The sequence below is a fragment of the Chrysoperla carnea genome, chromosome 1, assembly GCF_905475395.1.
Source record: "Chrysoperla carnea chromosome 1, inChrCarn1.1, whole genome shotgun sequence".
Classification (NCBI taxonomy): Eukaryota; Metazoa; Arthropoda; class Insecta; order Neuroptera; family Chrysopidae; genus Chrysoperla; species Chrysoperla carnea.
The window spans coordinates 51,219,727-51,239,948 of record NC_058337.1 but is presented as its reverse complement, the minus strand read 5'-3'; the positions used below and the strand labels follow the sequence as shown (position 1 = coordinate 51,239,948).

Here is a 20,222-nt window from a genome sequence, read left to right as displayed (position 1 = left end):
TTCATAATTTTATTGGACAGAACGTATAATTTTTATTCGAATTTAAGCCATACAATTTTGAGGCAAATTTCTTATAGGTTTTTATGTAATATTATTACTTTTATATTATTTTATTTTGTGAAAGATGCATATCATTAACGAGTTTTGACATGAAAATTTTGATTATGAACATTGGAAAAGTCCATAGAATTTTTATGCATCACAAATTTTAAATACAAAATAATTCATTTCTTCCATATAAACGACACCCGAATTTATATTTTGTATGCGGATTTCTATTACCAAAAAATACACAAAATATTATAGTTAAAAGGGCAGACTATCGTCTGTTTTTGTAAAACATCTGCCTTTCAAAAAAATCGTTGAAAAACATCTGTCACTATCATCCGGCTATTTCAGTCATAGAAAAATAGATAATAAATAACGTATTAAGGTGGTTAGTGCATTAGAATCATTTAAAAATTCAAGTGTGATTTTTAGATATGTTATTTTTTATTTTAAAAAAATATCAAAAGAAGTGTCTATTTTGTGGGTTCCCTATATATAAATAACTGTTGTCATTTCACACAGAACGAAATTTCGTGCAGTGTATTTTATTAAAGAATTAATTTTAATAGATAATAATCAGAGAAAATCCGACAGAAATAATGCTAAGGGTATTTTTTTTTAATTATATTTATGGAAAAATAACCTAAGAAGGTTTATTCATTTTAAAAAATCACGAATTGTTAATAAATTTCGTGAACCAACACGTTATAAATATAAAGCGTAGAGTATTATAAATCAATTTTGTCATATACAGGGCGTTAACACGCATTTCGGAGTATTCAAAGATTGATCAAAGAGCCTTAAAGACAACGCTTTAAGTAAGGCTCCTTATTTTCTTCGATGTTTGTGGTAAACCATGCGTTCATTCGAAAAAAATTCAGATGGTCGATAAATAAAAAAAACTACAACTTTTGCATGTGAACATCCGTTAAAACCTGCCAGAGTTGATAGATTATGTGTGATATAAAACTTGCATTGGCCCATGATGGCTTGCATTGATTAATGACGTTTGGTTTGCGGAAATTTCGAAGTATTTTACAGATTTTTTTTGTTTTTCGAGAATCTATCACACGGCAACTAGTTGAAGCTACCTGCAAAATTTTCAACTGCCTATCTTTTATAGTTTTGAGACCAAATAGACACCAAAGTTTTGTTTTAATTTGTACCCTCACGGTACAAATATGTAAAAATGTAAAAATGTTTTATAAGGAACAGTTTTTAAATTTAAACATTTGTTCTGTCTCTAACGGTTTACAAGATGGGTCTTACGGACCCAGTATAAAATTGGCCCAATTTACGCACTCAAACTAACTTTTTAGGTATTGATGGACGGACAGGCGGGCGGATGAACTAATTAAGTGATTTTATGAACTACTTGGGACTAAAATTAATATATCTTGATATTCTTGATATATATTTCATATATCAAGGATATAAAAATCTTAAATTGATTTATTCCATTTTTTAATATCAATCTATATAGGCAACTAATATTACATAAATGTATAGTTTTTGTGGAGAAAATATCTTGTCTTGATATCGAAACTATATCATGTTTTCTTGGTCCCAAGATAAAAATCAATATTCTTTAGAATAACGAATCTAAATATAAAAAATATCAGGAAAATTGGCAGTTTTATTTTTACATTAATTTTTGCAGGGTCCTGTATGAGTGTTATCATGTTGCGAATTTTTGAAAGTTTAAAAATAACATACCCTTTATTAGTGTTGGTAGCTTCTGTTTGCATAACTTCTAAAATTCTTTTACATGCATTACTACAATTTTCTGGATTACCATAAATTGTAATAGCTTTTTCAAGTGATCCAACATTATCTTTTCGATGTACATCCACTCGAGCTCTGGTTGCCTGTGTTATTTGTCGTATTGTTGAACCTTGTCTACCGATAATCGCACCAACCTAATTTATTTTATTCAATATTTCAAATTAAATATATATTAATAAAAATTTTTATTCATTAATATTATTATTTACCATATCACTTTGCACAAGGATACGAAGAGGAAAATCTGTTTGACGTCCCTGACTAGGTAATCCTCCAAATGGACCACTGCCTGGACCCCGTGGATTTCTGCGTCCAGTTGCTCTTCGTTCTAATGCTAGCTCCATTTTAAGGGTAGCTCCCTCCAATTCAACTCCATTTAATTGATTTACCGCTCTGTAAATAACAAAGAAATATTGTTAAAATTTTTTAGTTTTAAAGAATTGATAATTTAAAATAATAACATTCAAGAAATCGCTTTTTAAAATGTTTATTTAAAAAAAATTAGTTTGTACATAAATAATATACAATTAAGAATTGAGTTGTGATTATTATTAACATTATTTTATTAATATTTTTTATTTTATTGATACTGATAATTTTAATTGTTTACAATTATGAAAATGGGGTTGCATGCAATAATTTAAAAAATTGAACGATTAAAAAATAGTTTAAAATTAACATTCTCAATACCAGTGCAAGTTTTTATAACATTATTCATTTAGATATGGTATTTAATATCATCGCCATACTAGACAACTGCCTACCTAAGGCATCTTGAAGAAAGAATGTAAAGATAAATATTACTAAGAACTTTCAGAACATCAAAATTTGCCGGAATTGTTATCAGATGTGCAGCGGTAAATTTGTAGAGTTTGGTGGGGCAAGTGTTCATAAATTATTTTAAAGCAGTCCGAACCAGTTAAATTCAATTGTGCGCCCTAAAAACGCGCTTATTTTGAAGGTTTACTTCTGTAAGTTGATTCTGGCTTTGTATCTAATTTAAGCATTTTTATGAATGACAATTATTACCAAGATTCTAAAATAAGTAACAAAATTATTACGAAATCGATAGTCACTATGTGTAAGATATAATCTCTATTCAATTGAATCGGCTAGTAACCAAGCTTGTTAAGGCGTGAATCCAGGTGGCGGTAGTTTGAACAAAAAAGTTAATGTCACACTATCATCGCTTGGAAAAGAACGAAGTAACCGAATCCACCCACATCATAAAATTAATTGTATATTCGGATGTAGTTTAACAAATAAATAAAGATTAGTGGGTAGCCTCTGTTATAGACGTGGCCTGGGAAACGGAGGTTAAACCTCATTATTATTATTATTATTACTATCTCTATTTCAATTTAGAATAAGCAAAACAGATCTAGTTTTAAAATTTCAATCTCAAAACAGAAATTTACCACTAACACTCTTTCTATAACTCTTTTTACCCGACTTTCAATATCAACACGCCACAATATTAACTTCCCAGAATATGAAAAGTAAAAAAAAAAATTCCATTCACCTCAATATTAATTATTTAACTGTATAAAAGGTCCGTAGCTCAAAGGCTAAAAATGTTCGTTTTATGCCAGCAGTACTAAACTAAAATCGATATCCAATACTTGCAAAAATATTTGTTTTATGTTATACAAATTCATAAAATCAATTATTGTAAATATGTATTAGTTTTAAAGAAAAAAATTATTAGGAAATTTTTACTAATGATCAAAAATTTCCAGATTCTTAATATTAACAGAAAAATTAAGTTTTTTTTCTCTATTCCCAAATTTCTTCAGCACATCTTGATCTTAAAACGCAACGATTGATACAAATTCAAGGTCGTTATCACTTATCACTCACGAAAATTCGTTAACGAAAAAATATGTGTGAACGAACGAACACACATGCGTTCACACACATCAATTTAAAAGACCTATTACAATAGGGGATCGGACTAAATATTTCTAATCACTTCAGATGAAGAATTCTCACCTCAAGAATACAAAAGTGAAGTTGATTCTTAAAAATCTTTACTAGAATGCAATATATGAACGTTTAAAATTTCTAATTAAACAAAGAGGAAGATACCCACTAGTGATGTCATACGTAGGTATCGCCATCCAGATTACATATAAAAAATAAATTGTTTTGCTAAAAGGAGATGTGCAACCTTTGAATGCAATCTTTGATTGCTTATAACTTCTTCGTTTTTAATCAATTTTAATTTCACTTTCAAATTTTGTAATGGAATCAAGTTTAATTTTACATTTTGATGGGTAATATGGTCAATTCGACACCAGGATTATCTCCTATTACTTCCCTATACGGAGAAGTTAACAAAAAATAAGAAATTTTTAAGTAAAACTGTGAAATTTTAATGCTTTCTAACGGAATCTACCGTTTTATGAACGAAATGAACTAACTATCTAGAGCTAGACCAAAACCGAAGATAGATTTTTAGTTAAAATTGATGCAAAATGTACACTTCATTCCAATATATTGATAAAGAATTAGGTTTTCCAGACCAATTAATAACGTGCTATATTGGTACTAGTAGCATCGGTATTGTTATAAGTAAAATATATATTTGAAATTCGTGCTCTACTTCTTCAGGGGCGGACCTACTCAAGTGCTTTTTGGGCTGCAGCCCAGGGCCCCTTAGATACAGAGCCTCCATTGAATACATAATATAAGACATAAATAAATAAGGAACACGTTGACCTGGAAAATGATCTTACTTACTACACTCTAAGTCCAAGAGACTTATACCTCTTGGAATTTTTTTGCTAATTTATGAACAGAAACTTGTTGATGTTTTCCAAATTTCTCTTAAGAGCTCTTTTTCCAGGGGTCTTACACAAGTATAGGACAACAATGTCGATATATCGACTAAATCATATATTAGTTCTTTCCATAAATTGCAATCTGACATAACCTGTCAATTTATTTTGCAACAATGTCGTACAGTTGCTGTTTGTATATACGAACACTAAGTTATATTATAGAAATAAAATATTTTATTCCCTTTTTTCCTATACCGCATACCTATAGCAGTAAAGAAAATAGTTTTTGGTCAAAATCGCAATAAATTGAGTAACTAGACAAGTCTCTAAGTAGTATTAGCCCAGGGCCCCGAATTCCTGATTTACCCCTGTGCTGCTTTATTTAAAGATTATATCCAAGAAAATGTCTTTATTGATTTGTTCATAGACTAATTGTAGTTTTTATTTGAAATCGATTTATCCCAATTCAAAACTCGTGAATGAAGTGACTTTAAAACAGACGTGGTTTCAGCTCTAAAATAATGAATGTAGTACTCACTACTCCAAATTAATCCAATAACAACTAGACAGAAATAAGTATTACAAACACTACTCACTAGTCACTACTGAGAAACACACATCTAAGAAAATTGGAATAAAAAACAGAAAAAATATTAATAATTAAAAACTGATTTAACTTACTGCTGTGCTTGTTCTGCATTTTCAAATGTAATTTGGACCGTTTGTGTATTTGGATCTTTAGATGTAAGCTTTTCACAAGATTGTACTGAGCCATATGGTGTAAGTAATGGTTCCAAATCTTCAAATCGTACATGAAGAGGTAGTTGTGAGACTATTATTTTAGCTGAACCACTGTAATATAAAATATTCATGTTTTAAAATTCAAATATCTAACCTTTTAACTATTTTAAAATATGTCTATGTCTATGACTTTAATATAGTTTAAGAAAGTCGCCCATGCATGAGTAGTATACCCATGATCACTTTAAAGTTTAATTTTTTAAAGCTAGTGTAGTCAAAAGACATGAGAGGTAAGCCCGGAGGAAAAATTTGAGTGTCTTACCAATCAATTAATAATTACTCTCTCTTAATTGATCGGTAAAGAACCCAAATTTTTGATTTATATAATGTTTCCTTAACTATAACATACTCAAAATTCGGATCATTATCTACTATTTTATTTTTTCCTATTACTGGCGAGTCACCCCCCTTAAAAATTGAACTTGAGTGTTATTAGGGAAGATTTACTACGATTAACTGTACTAACTAATAGGTATCATAATACATTAATTTTTATAATATCAATGACTCTAGATAATTAATCCTTCGCATTTTTACTTGGCAAATCTATTATTTGTGCATTATGTTATGAGAATTGTCGAGAACATTCGAACGAGAGAAGGTATACTGCATAGTAATGTTAATACGCAGGGGAATCCCATAATAATAAAAATTGGTGTGAATAATTTAATAATTTTATATTATTATCAACAAAAACTTGTCATTCGTGCTTCGTTGATTTATTTTATTTTTTTCTATTTTGTAATGGTTTGATGTAATTTTAAATACACGATTTTTAGCCAAAAACCTAATGGAAGAAAAGTCGTCAAAGCAGTTTTTGGAAGATTTGAAATAATTTAAAGCGACTTCTAACATATTGATATAACAAAAATTATACAGGTCTATTGTCTTCAAAAACTTGATACTAAAGGAAATTTGGGAAAGTATCATTTTTGATTTACCTTTCAAAATTGTAGAAATATACAAATATGATTGCATGGAGGGGATAGAACATAATTTGATATTAAAGAACGATTAGCGTATGTCTCCCCCTGATTTTTGTTATGATGAGTGGAGCAGAGAAGTGTGCGATTTAGAAACAACTGTAAAAAGAAATCTTCAAAAATCTCCTTCCAAATTATTTCTTTGATTTTGTCATTCTTTTAGTTTTTTAAGCTGCATAAAAGAAAATTAAATATATTTGTAAGTGAGATCTGAACCACTTCTTGTGCTTAATATTGTTTTAATAAAACGCTTTCACAACATAAGCGCAGTGCTAGGGTATCAACCGATAATTTTGATTAGCTAATTGATTTCCAATATAATTTAGTTTTACAACAAATTTACTAAAGAACAATTAATTTCTGAATTATTTGCTTTTTACATTTAAAAGTAAAAAAAAAAGTTTAAGATAGTAAAATATCATTTGAAAAAATTGGCGATATTTTATTTTACAGCGTTTTCAAAATCGCACATTTCTAGTTTATAGCGATTTTGTAATAGCCAACAAATTTAGACAATTTTTTGGTTGAAATCAATCTTTCCCATAGAAATAATATCTACCATTTAGCTGGAAAGTCGCCGCCAAACGATTGATGGCAGTAGAGAGACTGATAAATTAGGCGCAAATAGCTGCCTTCGTCTCTCTTATACACTTACAATTTCAGTCTCTTTCTACCTCTCTCACTGCGGTCAAGAATTTAATTATTGCGTTTCTTATGTCTATACAGCTCTATGGTATTATCTTTATGGTCTTTCCCCGTATAAAAAGTTATCGTGATTTACATTGTTTATGAATACGCGTAATATTTACAAAAAAAATCCTAATCTAACAGAAATAGATTTTTTTTATACAAATGGATAAATTTACCAAGAAAAAAGGAGGGTTGGCGACAAGGTTCTTCTTTTTAAATATCAAATGGCCATTAAAATATATGATGTGTTTCTCGAATTGAATTGAGCATCCTCTGCAATTGGATTAGATTTTGTTAAATTAACCATAATATACTATAACAGTAACAATGAGAATCGTGGAAGCTACATCATTTAAACCAGTTCCTGGAACTCTCAACTCGCAAATTAAATAAAATTTATGAAAACAAGCGATTTTTATTGTTACATTTATGTCAAGGACATATTTGGTTGAAAGAAATATAATCTACCTTTATCGAATGTAAGAATTCGAACTGCGTAAAAGAAATTAATATTCACCTTCTACAATCATTGTAATTTAAAAAAAAAGAAGATTTTAGGAGAAAAAACCTTATCGCTAACCCTAGTTTGTTTTATGTCTATGAAATAATAGGATTAAATAAAAAATAGGATAAGGACTTACTGTAGGAATAATTAGGAGACTTCTAGCACTTGTGGACTTCTTAATATAAAATTTTCAATATCATAAATTCACAATACACAAAACTAAACAAAATAAAACAAAAATTGGCGGGAATGGTCAAAAATTGTATAACAAAAAAAATATTTTTTCAAATTTATTTCAGGTATTATACCTATATAGGTATTTGGAGTCCATGATACAGAACCTAAATTTATTTTATAATTCGAAGGTTATGCATAAATTAAATTTGAAGAACAGTTTGAAAATCACAAACACAAATTCTATTCAAATAACAAAAAAAAAAAAAAAAAAAAAAACGAAACGTTTCCTGTTTTTTATCGTAACGAATATTTTTTATCATTCAAATTTTATAATACATTCAATGGGTATCAGAGTATTAGTTTTTGAAGAATATAATATTTTAAGATAATTTTAATTTATTTAAAATGGAATAATAGTCCTGACCAACCCTCGCTAAGATCCTAATTTTTTTTTTACAAAAATTTAAATAAACTATTGTAACTCAGTTGTCCTTAAATGAGCTGGCGGAACAAATGAATGTAAACCTGGTATGGGTACCGGGACATAGGGACATTCCAGAAAATTCGGAAGCCGATGAGCTTGCAAGAAATGGCACAATGCTGCCGGACACAAGCATCAATAATTATCCGGGGGTTCCATTTGCGAACTGCAAGTTACTCCTCAAAGAGGATATCTTAAAAAGGGCCAATCTTAGATGGAGGGAGGAACGTATTTGTGGTACTACAAGACATATTATGGTCTGAGTACAATTGCAGGCGTTCCGAAGCCTCTTAGCCTCAGCCTCTCTTTTTGACGACCTCTCCGACCTAAAGTTCGTCGACGTTAAAGCTCTCCTACTGGTTTTAAACAGCTCCAAATGGTTCATGGAGTAGTGGCCGGGGATGGGCCAATCCGTTTTTTCGGTATCACAACGTACAGTATGGTCTAAGTGTGTCCCACCCCAGGACAGCCAATCTAACCTAACCTAACCATTGTAACTCAATTAGAAAAAAAATTGGTACATCTCCTTTGGTGTTTCACATTTCCATCCAAGTACCTACGTTAAAGTGTAAGCGCACTTATGTCAACGCTTTTAGTAACTCAGTTTTGTGATTGCGAATAAAATAATCCAATCGCGTCATTAACCTTAGAATACAAACCGGGGTGATATCTACCACAAGTAAATTTTGAACTACCGTTAATTTCAGTAACATTATTAGACTGCTATTTAAATCGATTTTTTACCAATAAACCTTAATAAAATTTAATTTGCTCTAAAATTTAATAACTATTATCTTTGGCATGAAAGAAATAAAAACAATCCTAGAACTTACAGCTTTTAGAACGATTTTATGAGCCAAAAATCAGTGGGGTAAATATTTAGCTCGATTTATAGTCGAGGTTAAATCTCATTCCATTAAATATCAAACATTAAAAAAATAATAATAAGGAAAATGCATTTCGATTTCAAACTTTTAGAAGTATACTATGGAAAATTTTGTCCCTTTCAAATTTTCTGAAATTTTTACCTTTGAAGAGAAGAATAAAAATTAAGATGCAAATTAAAAACTAAAAATATTTTTTTTCAGGATTTTGTTTCGTAAGGCTTAAAGATTGCTTTAGGATAACTCAAAAACGAAGAGGTATCATCAAGCTGAAATTTTTATAGCGTGCTTAGGACGTAAAAAGTGAGGCCGAGTTCGTAAATCAGCAACATAAGGCGAGGTCTTGGATCCGTAGAACTCATCTTGTAAACCGTTATAGTAAACAATAGTTTAAATGTAAAAAATGTTTCTTATAAAAAAATAACAACTTTTGTTTGAAACATTTTTTCGTAAACATCACTGTTTACCCGTGAGGGATTAAATTAGGCTAGAAACATTATATATTATTTATATTCAGGAATCTATTGTTTATATTTTAAATTTATACGTTGCATATATTATGTATGTGTTTGTTTGTTTATCTTACTTTACTTACATGACGTAAAAAAACAAACGAATGCGCAATCAACATTGTCTATACATGGTATTTCAACAGTTAAATCAGTCAATTGTTTGTTTTCACTTATTTTAGATATGACTTGTGGTTGAATGTAAATATTGCAGCTTGACAAAAAATCACTAATTGGAAAATAACATATTCTTATAATGCATACACGTTTTCGTTATTATTTTCACCACTAGATGGCGGGCAGTTTTACTGATATCTTTACACAACTTGAAGACATTTCAAGTTGTTTTGAAATTTTCAAATCAAGAATTTAAAAAAAAGACCTACATTTAAATTATTTACCATATTAAGTGGTCATGCCCGCCATCTAGTAGTACAAATAAAATAGAAAACGCATATGCACTTATTAAATAATTAAGTTTGAAGTACTTAGCCGGTAAGAGATAAAAGAGTAATTTAAATTAAAAGGTTGTTCCTAATAAAATAATGCCTCTCCATGCGAGCTGAACGAACATTGTAATCAAAGGGTTAGAAGATACGAACCAAGCATGACAGAGAGTGGAAATCCTGTCTACTTTCTAGAGATAATAATAATAGGGTTTAACCTCCTTTTTTTTTTAAATCTTTATTTAATTTTAAACTACGTCCATATATCCAATTAACTTTATGATGTGGGTGGAGTCGGTTACTTCATTCTTGTCCAAGCGATGACAGTGTGATCAATTTACCGCTCTATTAATTATAACTATAATTGATCAGCCTGCCGCTGCCTGGATTCGAATCCACAACCTTCCAATCAGTAGCCAAACGAATCAAGTCGATAGCGCTTTAAATCACACGGCCAGTGAGCCGGTCTCTAGAAATAGTCTACCCTTCACAGAATTGCAGCTATTACCAAAGCTCCCTCAAAAAGATTTATCATTTGGCGCAAACTACTTAGCCAGGTCGGTAGTCGATACTGTATATATACAAATTGTATTATTTAAAAAAAACTAAATGAAACAGTACGACCAATCGTTCAATCAACTTATCTCAGTAAATATTTAAACATTTAAGACAAAAAAAAAACTGCAAGCATTATAAAATGTAGAAGAGGTAAAACACAACTCAAAAAAACAACCCATACATGCACGGGAATTTGTTCGTATGAATGGTTCAAAGTACAGAAGAGATATCACATACAAACAAATACTATATCGAAATAGTTTCGTATCTACGATAGTGGTTTTACGTTTGTTTTGTTGCACAAAGTTTATAATAACTGTCTGTGTTCGATAGACATGTTTTTGTGTGCGCGACCACGTTATGTACTCTTCGAAGAAAGAAGAATAGCATATTATTCGTGGCGATTATGATGAAAATGAGTATATTATATATATTGTAGAGTAGAATTGAAACATTTGTGTGACCACCGCGTCGCGTCTACCGTCGGTCGTGGCGGTGTGTAGTACGTAAGTTGAACGACCCCGTTGAGCTGCCGACCGCTGACTGTGTTTGCTTTGTTGCTGCTGGTGTTGTTATTGCTACTCCTCGCTATAATATACATGAAACATAAATCGTGCACGACGTCGGCCCGGGCCACACATTACTCATACATAGAAACATTATTCTCCTTCTTACCATACATCACATGTATTTTAATTCACTTACACTCTCTCACTTATGATTCCAAATGAATTCTTCTTTATGCAAGAATTTGGGAAAATTTTAATTATCACGCATTTTTAATATACAAAATTGGAAATTTACGAAAATGTGATTGACCAGGGCTGCCAGTTTTATGAGTTTTATTCCGAGTCTGCGGTTTGTGATACTTGTCTTCGGATGAAGATTTAATCCTTCAAGTTTAATCGAAAAATATAATTTTAATGGGAAGGAGAACAACTTTTATGTAATTAACTTCGAATACTTATGCAGAGTTAATACCCAGCAACGCCGTAAATATTTGTTGGTGCAGGGCTGAGACACCAAAGCGTGTGACATTCCTATTCTCAGAAGTTGCCAGTCGAAGATTAGCTTTGGAAAACTGAAACATGTGTTTATAAATGTTATTTCCTTCATTAAGGTAGATATGGCCATTTCTTGCCAAATCGGGTCATTTTAGTATAAAACTTGGAGGAAAATGAAGCAGAAAAATCGTTAGCATAAGATTGGTTATCTCAAACGTTCTTTCCAAATCCCTTATCGCATATGTCGAGGTTTCAGGTTAAAGAATGCTTATAATAGTGAGGTTTCAAATTAAAGAGTGGTTGAAATTAGCTCAAAGTGATCATTGGAACTTCAAAAGGGCTCAGTTAAATGTGTTTAGGATGTAGTTGAGAAAATTGTTCGAATCTTGTTTTTAGAAAAACAATATCAGATCAAAAGTGTTTAATTAAATGTGTCTAGGATGCAGTAGTTGAAAAAGGTGTTCAGATCTTATTTATCCAGTTAGCTGCGTTTTAGTGCAGCCTTGATAATATTAGATATATATACTTTTATATAATCGACAAATACTGTGTCAAATACTCTCTCCAGAACTCTTATCCCATTTTCGTTTTAGAGTTGTGTTTAAGTATTAATTTGCCGCACTGGCAAAAATACTTTTAACGAATGCTTCTTATGTATTAGCTGGAAACAATGTTAAAAACAATCGGTTTTACAGTCGCAGAGATTATAACGTAGTTTTAACAAAGCTATCCTTTCATTTTTACCATTAAAAAAAGTTAAACCAATAATAATTACTCTCATAATATTCTCTTAAATACGCCACTGGTTGCGGCGCTTGCGTTCACTTTAAAAAGTATCGTACAACGTATAACAAACTTTACAAGATAGTATACATTAAATTCCATTGGATTCAAGCTAATTCAATCCACACATTCATTGAATTCTTTATTATAATGACACTTATGTGAAACAATCATGGTTCTTAATTAGTTTATTTTAATTATGCATAGGCATACAAGCCGTTCGGATATGCGTCCTCCAAATTGAAAGAAAAGTTTAATATAATGGCATTTATCTTTATTTACTTCTTTGATTTAACTTCTTATAGGCGGCTGACTTTTCAGAATTCAGTTTTCTTGGTCTCTGAATGAAGTTCTAATGTACTTTATTATCAGTTTAAATATGCATACACGTCAAAGTTGTAAGCGTGAGTCGTTGTTAAGTAATTTTTTTGCTTCAACGGAATTAAAATGGGTTTATACAGTAATTACTTCTTCATGAATTTCACATATCTATGCCGATAAATCAGAAACAATTATGCATTTGAAACCAACATACGACGTGTCAGTACAGCTAGATTTAATGCGAAGAGTTTGTGAAAATTAGACCTCCTTTAACACCATTTATTTGTCGGGATAGCTGCATGCCCGAAAAAAATATTAATACCATAAAGTTATAATAAAGATATTTTCATAGATATTAAAAACATTTTTCTGTTCTACGCCTATAAATAACACTGTATTTACAAAATGAAATTCCCTGAATTTTCTAGATTTTCCAGTTAAATCATTCAAAAATTCCATTACAAAATTATTTAATTACTTTGAAAGAAACTATAACGAAAATTTTTCAAATAAAAATTACCACTTCTGAGTTAATAGCCTTCGAAAACGGATATCCAGCGACTATGGAATATAGTTGGATTTTTTCGATTAATTTAGTGCAAATCTAGCAATAGTGTATATTTATGTTGAATAGAGATATCTGTAGATGCAGCCTTTGAATTTAACCAGATCTATTGTAGCGACAGTGTATATGCACCTTTATAATTGGCTTATATGGATTGAAAGCTCAAACATTAAAAAAATTTGTTAGCTAAAAATACTGATAGGTTACTTGGGGGATATCATACTGATCCATAGAATAACAGCAATTTCGTCTTACCTGGCCAAATTTAGAAGGAAAATAAACACTAAAGAATTTATTATTATCAATATAATTACAGAACTTTTATTGACAAGCTGCAATTTCCAATAGATTTTGGTGTGGAACCCTAATTTTAGAGGAAAAACCTAAGCTATATCTCAGTATAGTTGCATAGAAATATCTCGTAAATTTTATGAAATTTGATAAACCTCTGATAAAAGAGTTAACAACTTTTAAACGGCTGAACTGACTTTCATGCAACTTGCCCTTTTATTTGATATCAGACTTGGGTATATTTGGAAATATTCGATGGTTCATCCCCACTTTCACCCCTCCCCTCATATCCCCTTGCGTTGGGGTTACAGTTTTTTAATGTACACGTCATGCTTATTCTTTGCTATTTAAGTTTTCGCTCTATCTCGATTTTAAATGTAATGGTTTGTTACATTTAGAGCTAGTTTTGTTCTTTCTTCAACAGTTTTGCTGTATCTCTTTCAATATCTGTTAGATACAGCAAACTTAAAAATTTCACGATATACAATGTTTCAAACGCCAGTAGCTCCGAGAGAGAGCGTCATCAGACGCATATCTAATACCAAAATTTTTTTTTGGTGCACCCTATAACTCGCTAGATCAGAGAGGGCGAATCTTTATGTATCAACGTACCATCTTTTCTAAAGAGTGATCACTCCCCGCAAAAGGGTAGTTCACAGCTAGTTTGTCATATACAAAAGGTCATTTGAATAAGTTCCTAACGCGGAATTCGAAATTTTTTGTGATTGTAGTAGGTGTTGCATAACGCAGGAAGCTTAAAACTGTTTGCCAGTGGTAAAAGATAGAGGAAAATTCTTATAGCAATGTTATTGTGTATAAAAAAAAAAAACATAATTCGAAAGAATTTTCCAAAAATTAAACTTAACCAATTATATCGAATTTATTAAAACATGAAAAAATGTTTCGAACAAAAGTTGTTTGTTTTTTATAAAAGATAACGATCTAATAGTTTAACTTTATCTTTAACCAGAAAAAATACACAGAGTTATACTATGACAGAGGGCAGACAGTATTTAGCAGTTCCATTCTTTCTGTTTAAGTCATTCGGCCCATAAGCTTATTATAAAAATAATTAAATGTAATGAAATGATTAAAAATACCTACCGTGGCATCATGATAATTCGCAAAAAAAAAACAAATGGCACAAAAATTTATAAAATTTCCTAAGAAATTAATTTAATTGAAACATTGTCCAGAATGTGTTGATTTATTTTAGCCAATCACAACACAAATGAACAACAACAAATAACATAACTATTAAATAATAAATTAAAAGTAAACAGTACTTCCATTTTTGACGAAAATAACTATCCTCGATGAATTAATCACTGCAAAATAGAACACTTGAAATTAATGAACCTCTTATCATTATTACACTTTTGTAATAAATTTATATGAAATTGTCGTCGTCGTGCAGGTGCAAATTTTAGAAATATCGCGTTATCGAGATTTAATACAGGACAATGTTAAAGAAATTGAATAAATAACTCATCGAAGCGGGCACAGTTAACGGCTAGTTGTAGAACAAACTAAATCCTTTAGAAGTACATCTTTTGTTTTGTAACAGTTTTTCGTAAATCGAATAGATTTGATTGGAAAACAAACAATTGACTAAATTAATTGTTGATATACCATGTATAGATAGTTTTGATAATGCAATCGTTTTTTTTTTTACGTCATGTAAGTAAAGGAAGATAGCCACTTTATACACAAAGTAGTCCCTCCTACAACTAAGTGACTCTGTATTGGACAATTTTATTGATATTTGATTAAATGTGTTGGGTCAATTACATCAGAGTACGCATTGGATCGAAATTTGGTAAAATCTTTTCCATTTGTCTTTATAAGCTTAATTTACTGGTATAATTTTCTCTTGTCAATTATAGAACACTCTGTATAGTATGTATAAACGTATTGTATATATTTTTAATTTATACGTTACATATATCATGTATGTGTTTGTTTTTTATAGCTATTTCCACTCAGAAAGTGAGAAGAAAGATATTCTTATTACTTTGTGTGTAAGAGGGACTATCTTTCTTTACGTAAGAAAAACAAACGATTGAGTAATCAACACTGTCTATACATGATATTTTAACAATTAATTCAGTCAATTGTATGTTTTCACTTGTTGCTTAATCTATTCGATTTACGAAAAACTGAGAACATATATTATGTATGTGTTTGTAAATACTATAGCCAATAGGGAAGTGAGAGGAGAAATTCTCTTATTACTTTGTAAGAATGGGCATTTTTCTTTACTTATATAACGTAAAAAAAAACAAACGATTGCGTAATCAGCACTGTCTGTAGGTACATGGTATTTCAACAATTAAATCCTTCAATTGTTGTTTTCACTTGTTAAATTTAATTTCAAGTTTGTGCGTTTTTAATGGTAAATTCTACATATTTTAAATGGATATTGTTAATTTTTCAACAAGTTTTCCGTCTGGTAATTCCTAATATATATAATACCCAAATTTAACACGTGCACATGATTATAGACGCATGCGTATTTGAAAACATATTGTTTATTTCTTAAAAAGTAAAATATGATTTTACTTTTTAACAATCGTGATAATATTTCATATTCAATTTAGTGTGAATTAATAATTTAAGAACAGAGTAATGGAAAAGAACTTAAGTGTTGTTTAACTTTGATAAGGTTGCATTCCAATTAAATTGAACATTTACGTATACATCAAAATTTGTTGTGAATGAAATGGAAATAAGATAACTTAAACTATGCAATTGATTTTGATAACGAACTCGAACAATAAGTTCACAACAATAAGATGATGAACTTTTAGAATGAAATAATCAAATAATCGTAGATTTTAATATTCAAATTATATGAAAAATACAATATTAATATTATTTTTCTCCGAATCAACCAACAGTTTAACATACACATATAAACACCGCACGACCGACAACGTTGTTGTTGAAGTAACTTACAATGTAGGTACAATAACAACACTCGGCACTAAGTTATTAAAAATATGAGTTTAATAACATTCAAACACTCAGTTATTAATTATTAAACTATGAGTTGAACTTTTCATAGAAACAAAATTATGTGTATTTTTAAAATAAAAATGTTTGTTTTATGAATGAAGAGTTATTTTAAGATTATCGGCCAAAATTAATAATTATTTTGCACATTCACTGTTGCATATAAAAATATATGACGTAAATGTAGAAAACATAACCATACAATGGCTCAATGCGAACTACAGCACAACTTAGTGAGTTTTTGTTAGTATCATACACATATACACCACTCTTTAGTTAGTTGAGTTTAGTTGACTGAGTTGCTTTTGCTATATGATGTTTGTAATTTTGCCGGATTTTGCCGATCATACGAATGCGAATAATTAAAACATAATAGGCATTATTAATATCATATATGTCGAAGGCCAATTGAGAATCTGGCATATTGTGATATGTCGCGACATTTCATGAATAAGCTGTCATTTGTTTATTAATCTTGTTTTGCGAGATACACCAAAGAAAATGTGCGCCGTTAATTGCTTCCTTGCATTAATGTCATTTCATCACGCTGTCCTACTGCAAAGAATGTGTTGCATCAAATCGCTAAGCTGTCAGATTAGCAGATAATTAATTTGCAATTATGTCATCATTCCACGACCGATAATTTTATTTTAGAGAGATTTATCGCGTACGTTTAAGGGGTTTTAACGCTTAAGAATGCAAAAGAATTATTAACTACGCGTCAGTTTTATCCTACGATTGTCTTACAAGGAATGATATTCCCGCCTTGAGACATAAGGAGAAGAAAATGAGCGTTGTTTAATTTCTTGCCATAAACGTAAATGCCAAAACCTATTCTTAAAGGTACTTAATTTTCAGTGATTTTTCCCTTCAAACGAATAATAAACAGCATAATAAACAGTCCCAAAGCGTGTAATTATTATATTTAGGAGACTTTTGATTCGGTTAACAAGAATTATGCGAATCCATAATTTCTGAAATTATGAGTGGAGCTTTTGACCCATCATTTTACGAAAGGGCAGCCGGAAACGGACTAAAGAAGTGATTTTACGAACACTTTTACTAAAATTTTGTTCTTAGCATCAATATTTTTAAGCGTTACAAACTTGGGATAAAATTTAGTTATATATTTTCTATATAAAAGGTGTAAAAATGATCATAATAAAAAAACAAATTAATGAATTTTTTAAAAAACCGAAATATTTTTTTTGAAAATGAAACAGACTCAGTACAAAAATCTAAAAATTTCTGAGATCTGTAGCTTCGAAAGACTTCCAGGCACATGCTTATTATACTAAAATGCTTGTTTTGACATAGGTATCCCATTACCACTTATTCTGATACACCCGGTATTTTAAAAACAATAATATAATAATTTTTATAAAGAGATGCAATTTTTGGTTTTCTTCTTTTCTTAATTAATATTTTTCGAAAATTTAATAAATTCGAACCTGAAATTATTTGAGTGTTCTCTGGGAGCTTAGGACCCTTAAAGATATGCTGAAAGAGGTCATACAAAGCCCAAATAAATTATCAGAACATGAAAAATCACAAAATAAAATTGTATAAAAAATAATTATATTGAATAATTTCATCATTTTTTCTAGGTTATTTTTTTTATCAGGTCAGTGAACTAAAATACTTTTTTTTATCATTTAATAAAATATTTATTTAAAAATCCAAACATAAATTTCCTCCCAAAAATAAAAGCAACTTTTTTAAATAAAAATATTTTTGAATTATCTTAAATTATTTAAACAAATATGAAATAAAAACTGTAAAGTGTGTAAAAAAAATTTACATCTTTTAAATTACTGGTTTTTAGTCGAATTCGTTTTAGGCATCAATTATATTAAAACTTTTTATCAAAATATAATATTTTTCGCAAAAATAAAAAAATAAATAAATCGAATTTGTTTCATACATTCTTTTCAATTTGAAAATTCTTCTATAATTAATGCCGGTTTTCCACCTAATGCAGTTTTGTTTTTTTCGACACAAGTTTTTGTTTTGTTTTTGTTTGTCTGGTTAGTGAGAAATAGGCATTAGTAGGAACAATTTTTTCAAAATCTAAAATCAATTTTTGTCATACTTGTAGCGCCCAAATTAGGTATCAGATCCAATATTGGTAAATAACTTTTTCCTTCATCTTTATGAGCTTATTCTGTAGGCCAACGATCTGCAGTCAATAACAGAACACCGTGTATAAATCAAAACAAATAATGGAGACCCATAGATTTTAGATTTTGAAAAACAAAAATTCGGTTTTATAAACCTCGTTGTGAATATCTCGAAAACTACTTAATTTTGTCAAAAATTCTATTTGGTACTTTTCGACTTTAGGGACAAGGATTGATTACGTGAAATAGTATAAAATATATTTCTAGTCCAAATAATTACTACAATATTTGGCACATTTTTTACGACTTTCCACAACTACGCCTGAATTTGTTTCCAGAAAGTGTCCACTCAGTTAATGATCGCTTAGCGAGACCTAATTTATAATTTATTTGTATTGGATCAAACAGGTGAATTTAAATTATTAAAAATTATAAAAAGATTTAATTTTATTAAATATTCCACAAACATCATTAAATACTACGAAATTCAATAATAAAATTTTATCATGAGGACGACGCTATGAAAACTATATGTCGCGTCAGATAAATAAAATATTATGCTGATAATATTGAATTTCCAAAGATATTCTAACAAAACATGTTAAATAAACATTAAATATTATACGTTGGCACCAAACAACAAACTCCATCAAAAAATCATCACACTTCAATGTATGTACTGAGTGTTTCAGGTGGCTATCATTTATACAAGGTGGTGCAAGTTGTAACAGCAGGTTTTCATCCAATTGTAGATAACGTCGGGATTTAACGTTAATTTTGAATATTTGATAATAAGAGATTCATGGTTTAAGTATTATGGTTACATATTAAGGAAACTTGCGGTAGAAATATGGGAGTGCCATCACCCCCTTTCGATGAATTAAAAATATCTAGCACCGTTGACTATTGCAAATACAATAACATTATGCGATGCCCCATGCTTGGACCCTTCTGTGGCAAATTTACAATTTTTCTAGGCAGCCGTTTTGAAATATTCATAATAATATCCTTTTTCCTGAAATTTCAACAATACTTTTTCTGTATTTAGAAAAGGATGCTTTCTCGGCTTTAAGTGTATTGAGAAATTTTCATTTTTTTAAAGTTATCTAGCATTTTGAAGTTGTATGAATTTAGAGCATATCCTAGAATGAAGATGTATAAAAATATCTGAAAAAAATAATTCATGATAAATATATATTTTTTAAGTAGGTATCTTTTTCATAGATATTTGGCGTGGCAAGGTTTTAGATCTTTTTGATTCTCAAAACCATTGTATCTCGATTTGTTTTTAATAAATAATTAATTGGCTGCTGAATTATTAATCAAAGTGAATCTGACCTTCATTCGTTTGGGTTAAGAATCCTTTAAATAATGCTATATCATGGGATGATAATAGCAATGGTTGTCAGTTCGAGTTAATTTGTGCGACTGTTAAAATCGCTATAACCGATCGTGTATCAGGTAGAACTCATT

At 29.9% G+C, this 20,222-nt stretch overlaps 1 protein-coding gene across 5 annotated transcripts in view; it reads right to left on the bottom strand.

Annotated features, from left to right (window-relative positions):
* The window catches only part of LOC123305109 (insulin-like growth factor 2 mRNA-binding protein 1), a 76,129-nt gene that overhangs the window by 6,481 nt on the left and 49,426 nt on the right, over positions 1-20,222 (bottom strand). For 3 of the 5 annotated variants that reach the window (XM_044886725.1, XM_044886726.1, XM_044886729.1), the window contains 3 exons: positions 5,298-5,468; positions 2,043-2,226; positions 1,765-1,967 (listed from right to left, as the gene is read on the bottom strand). In XM_044886725.1, coding sequence (XP_044742660.1) covers positions 1,765-1,967; positions 2,043-2,226; positions 5,298-5,468 — 558 coding nt within the window. The remainder of the gene's footprint in view (positions 1-1,764; positions 1,968-2,042; positions 2,227-5,297; positions 5,469-20,222) is intronic. The other 2 variants (XM_044886728.1, XM_044886730.1) reach the window with 1 other exon arrangement.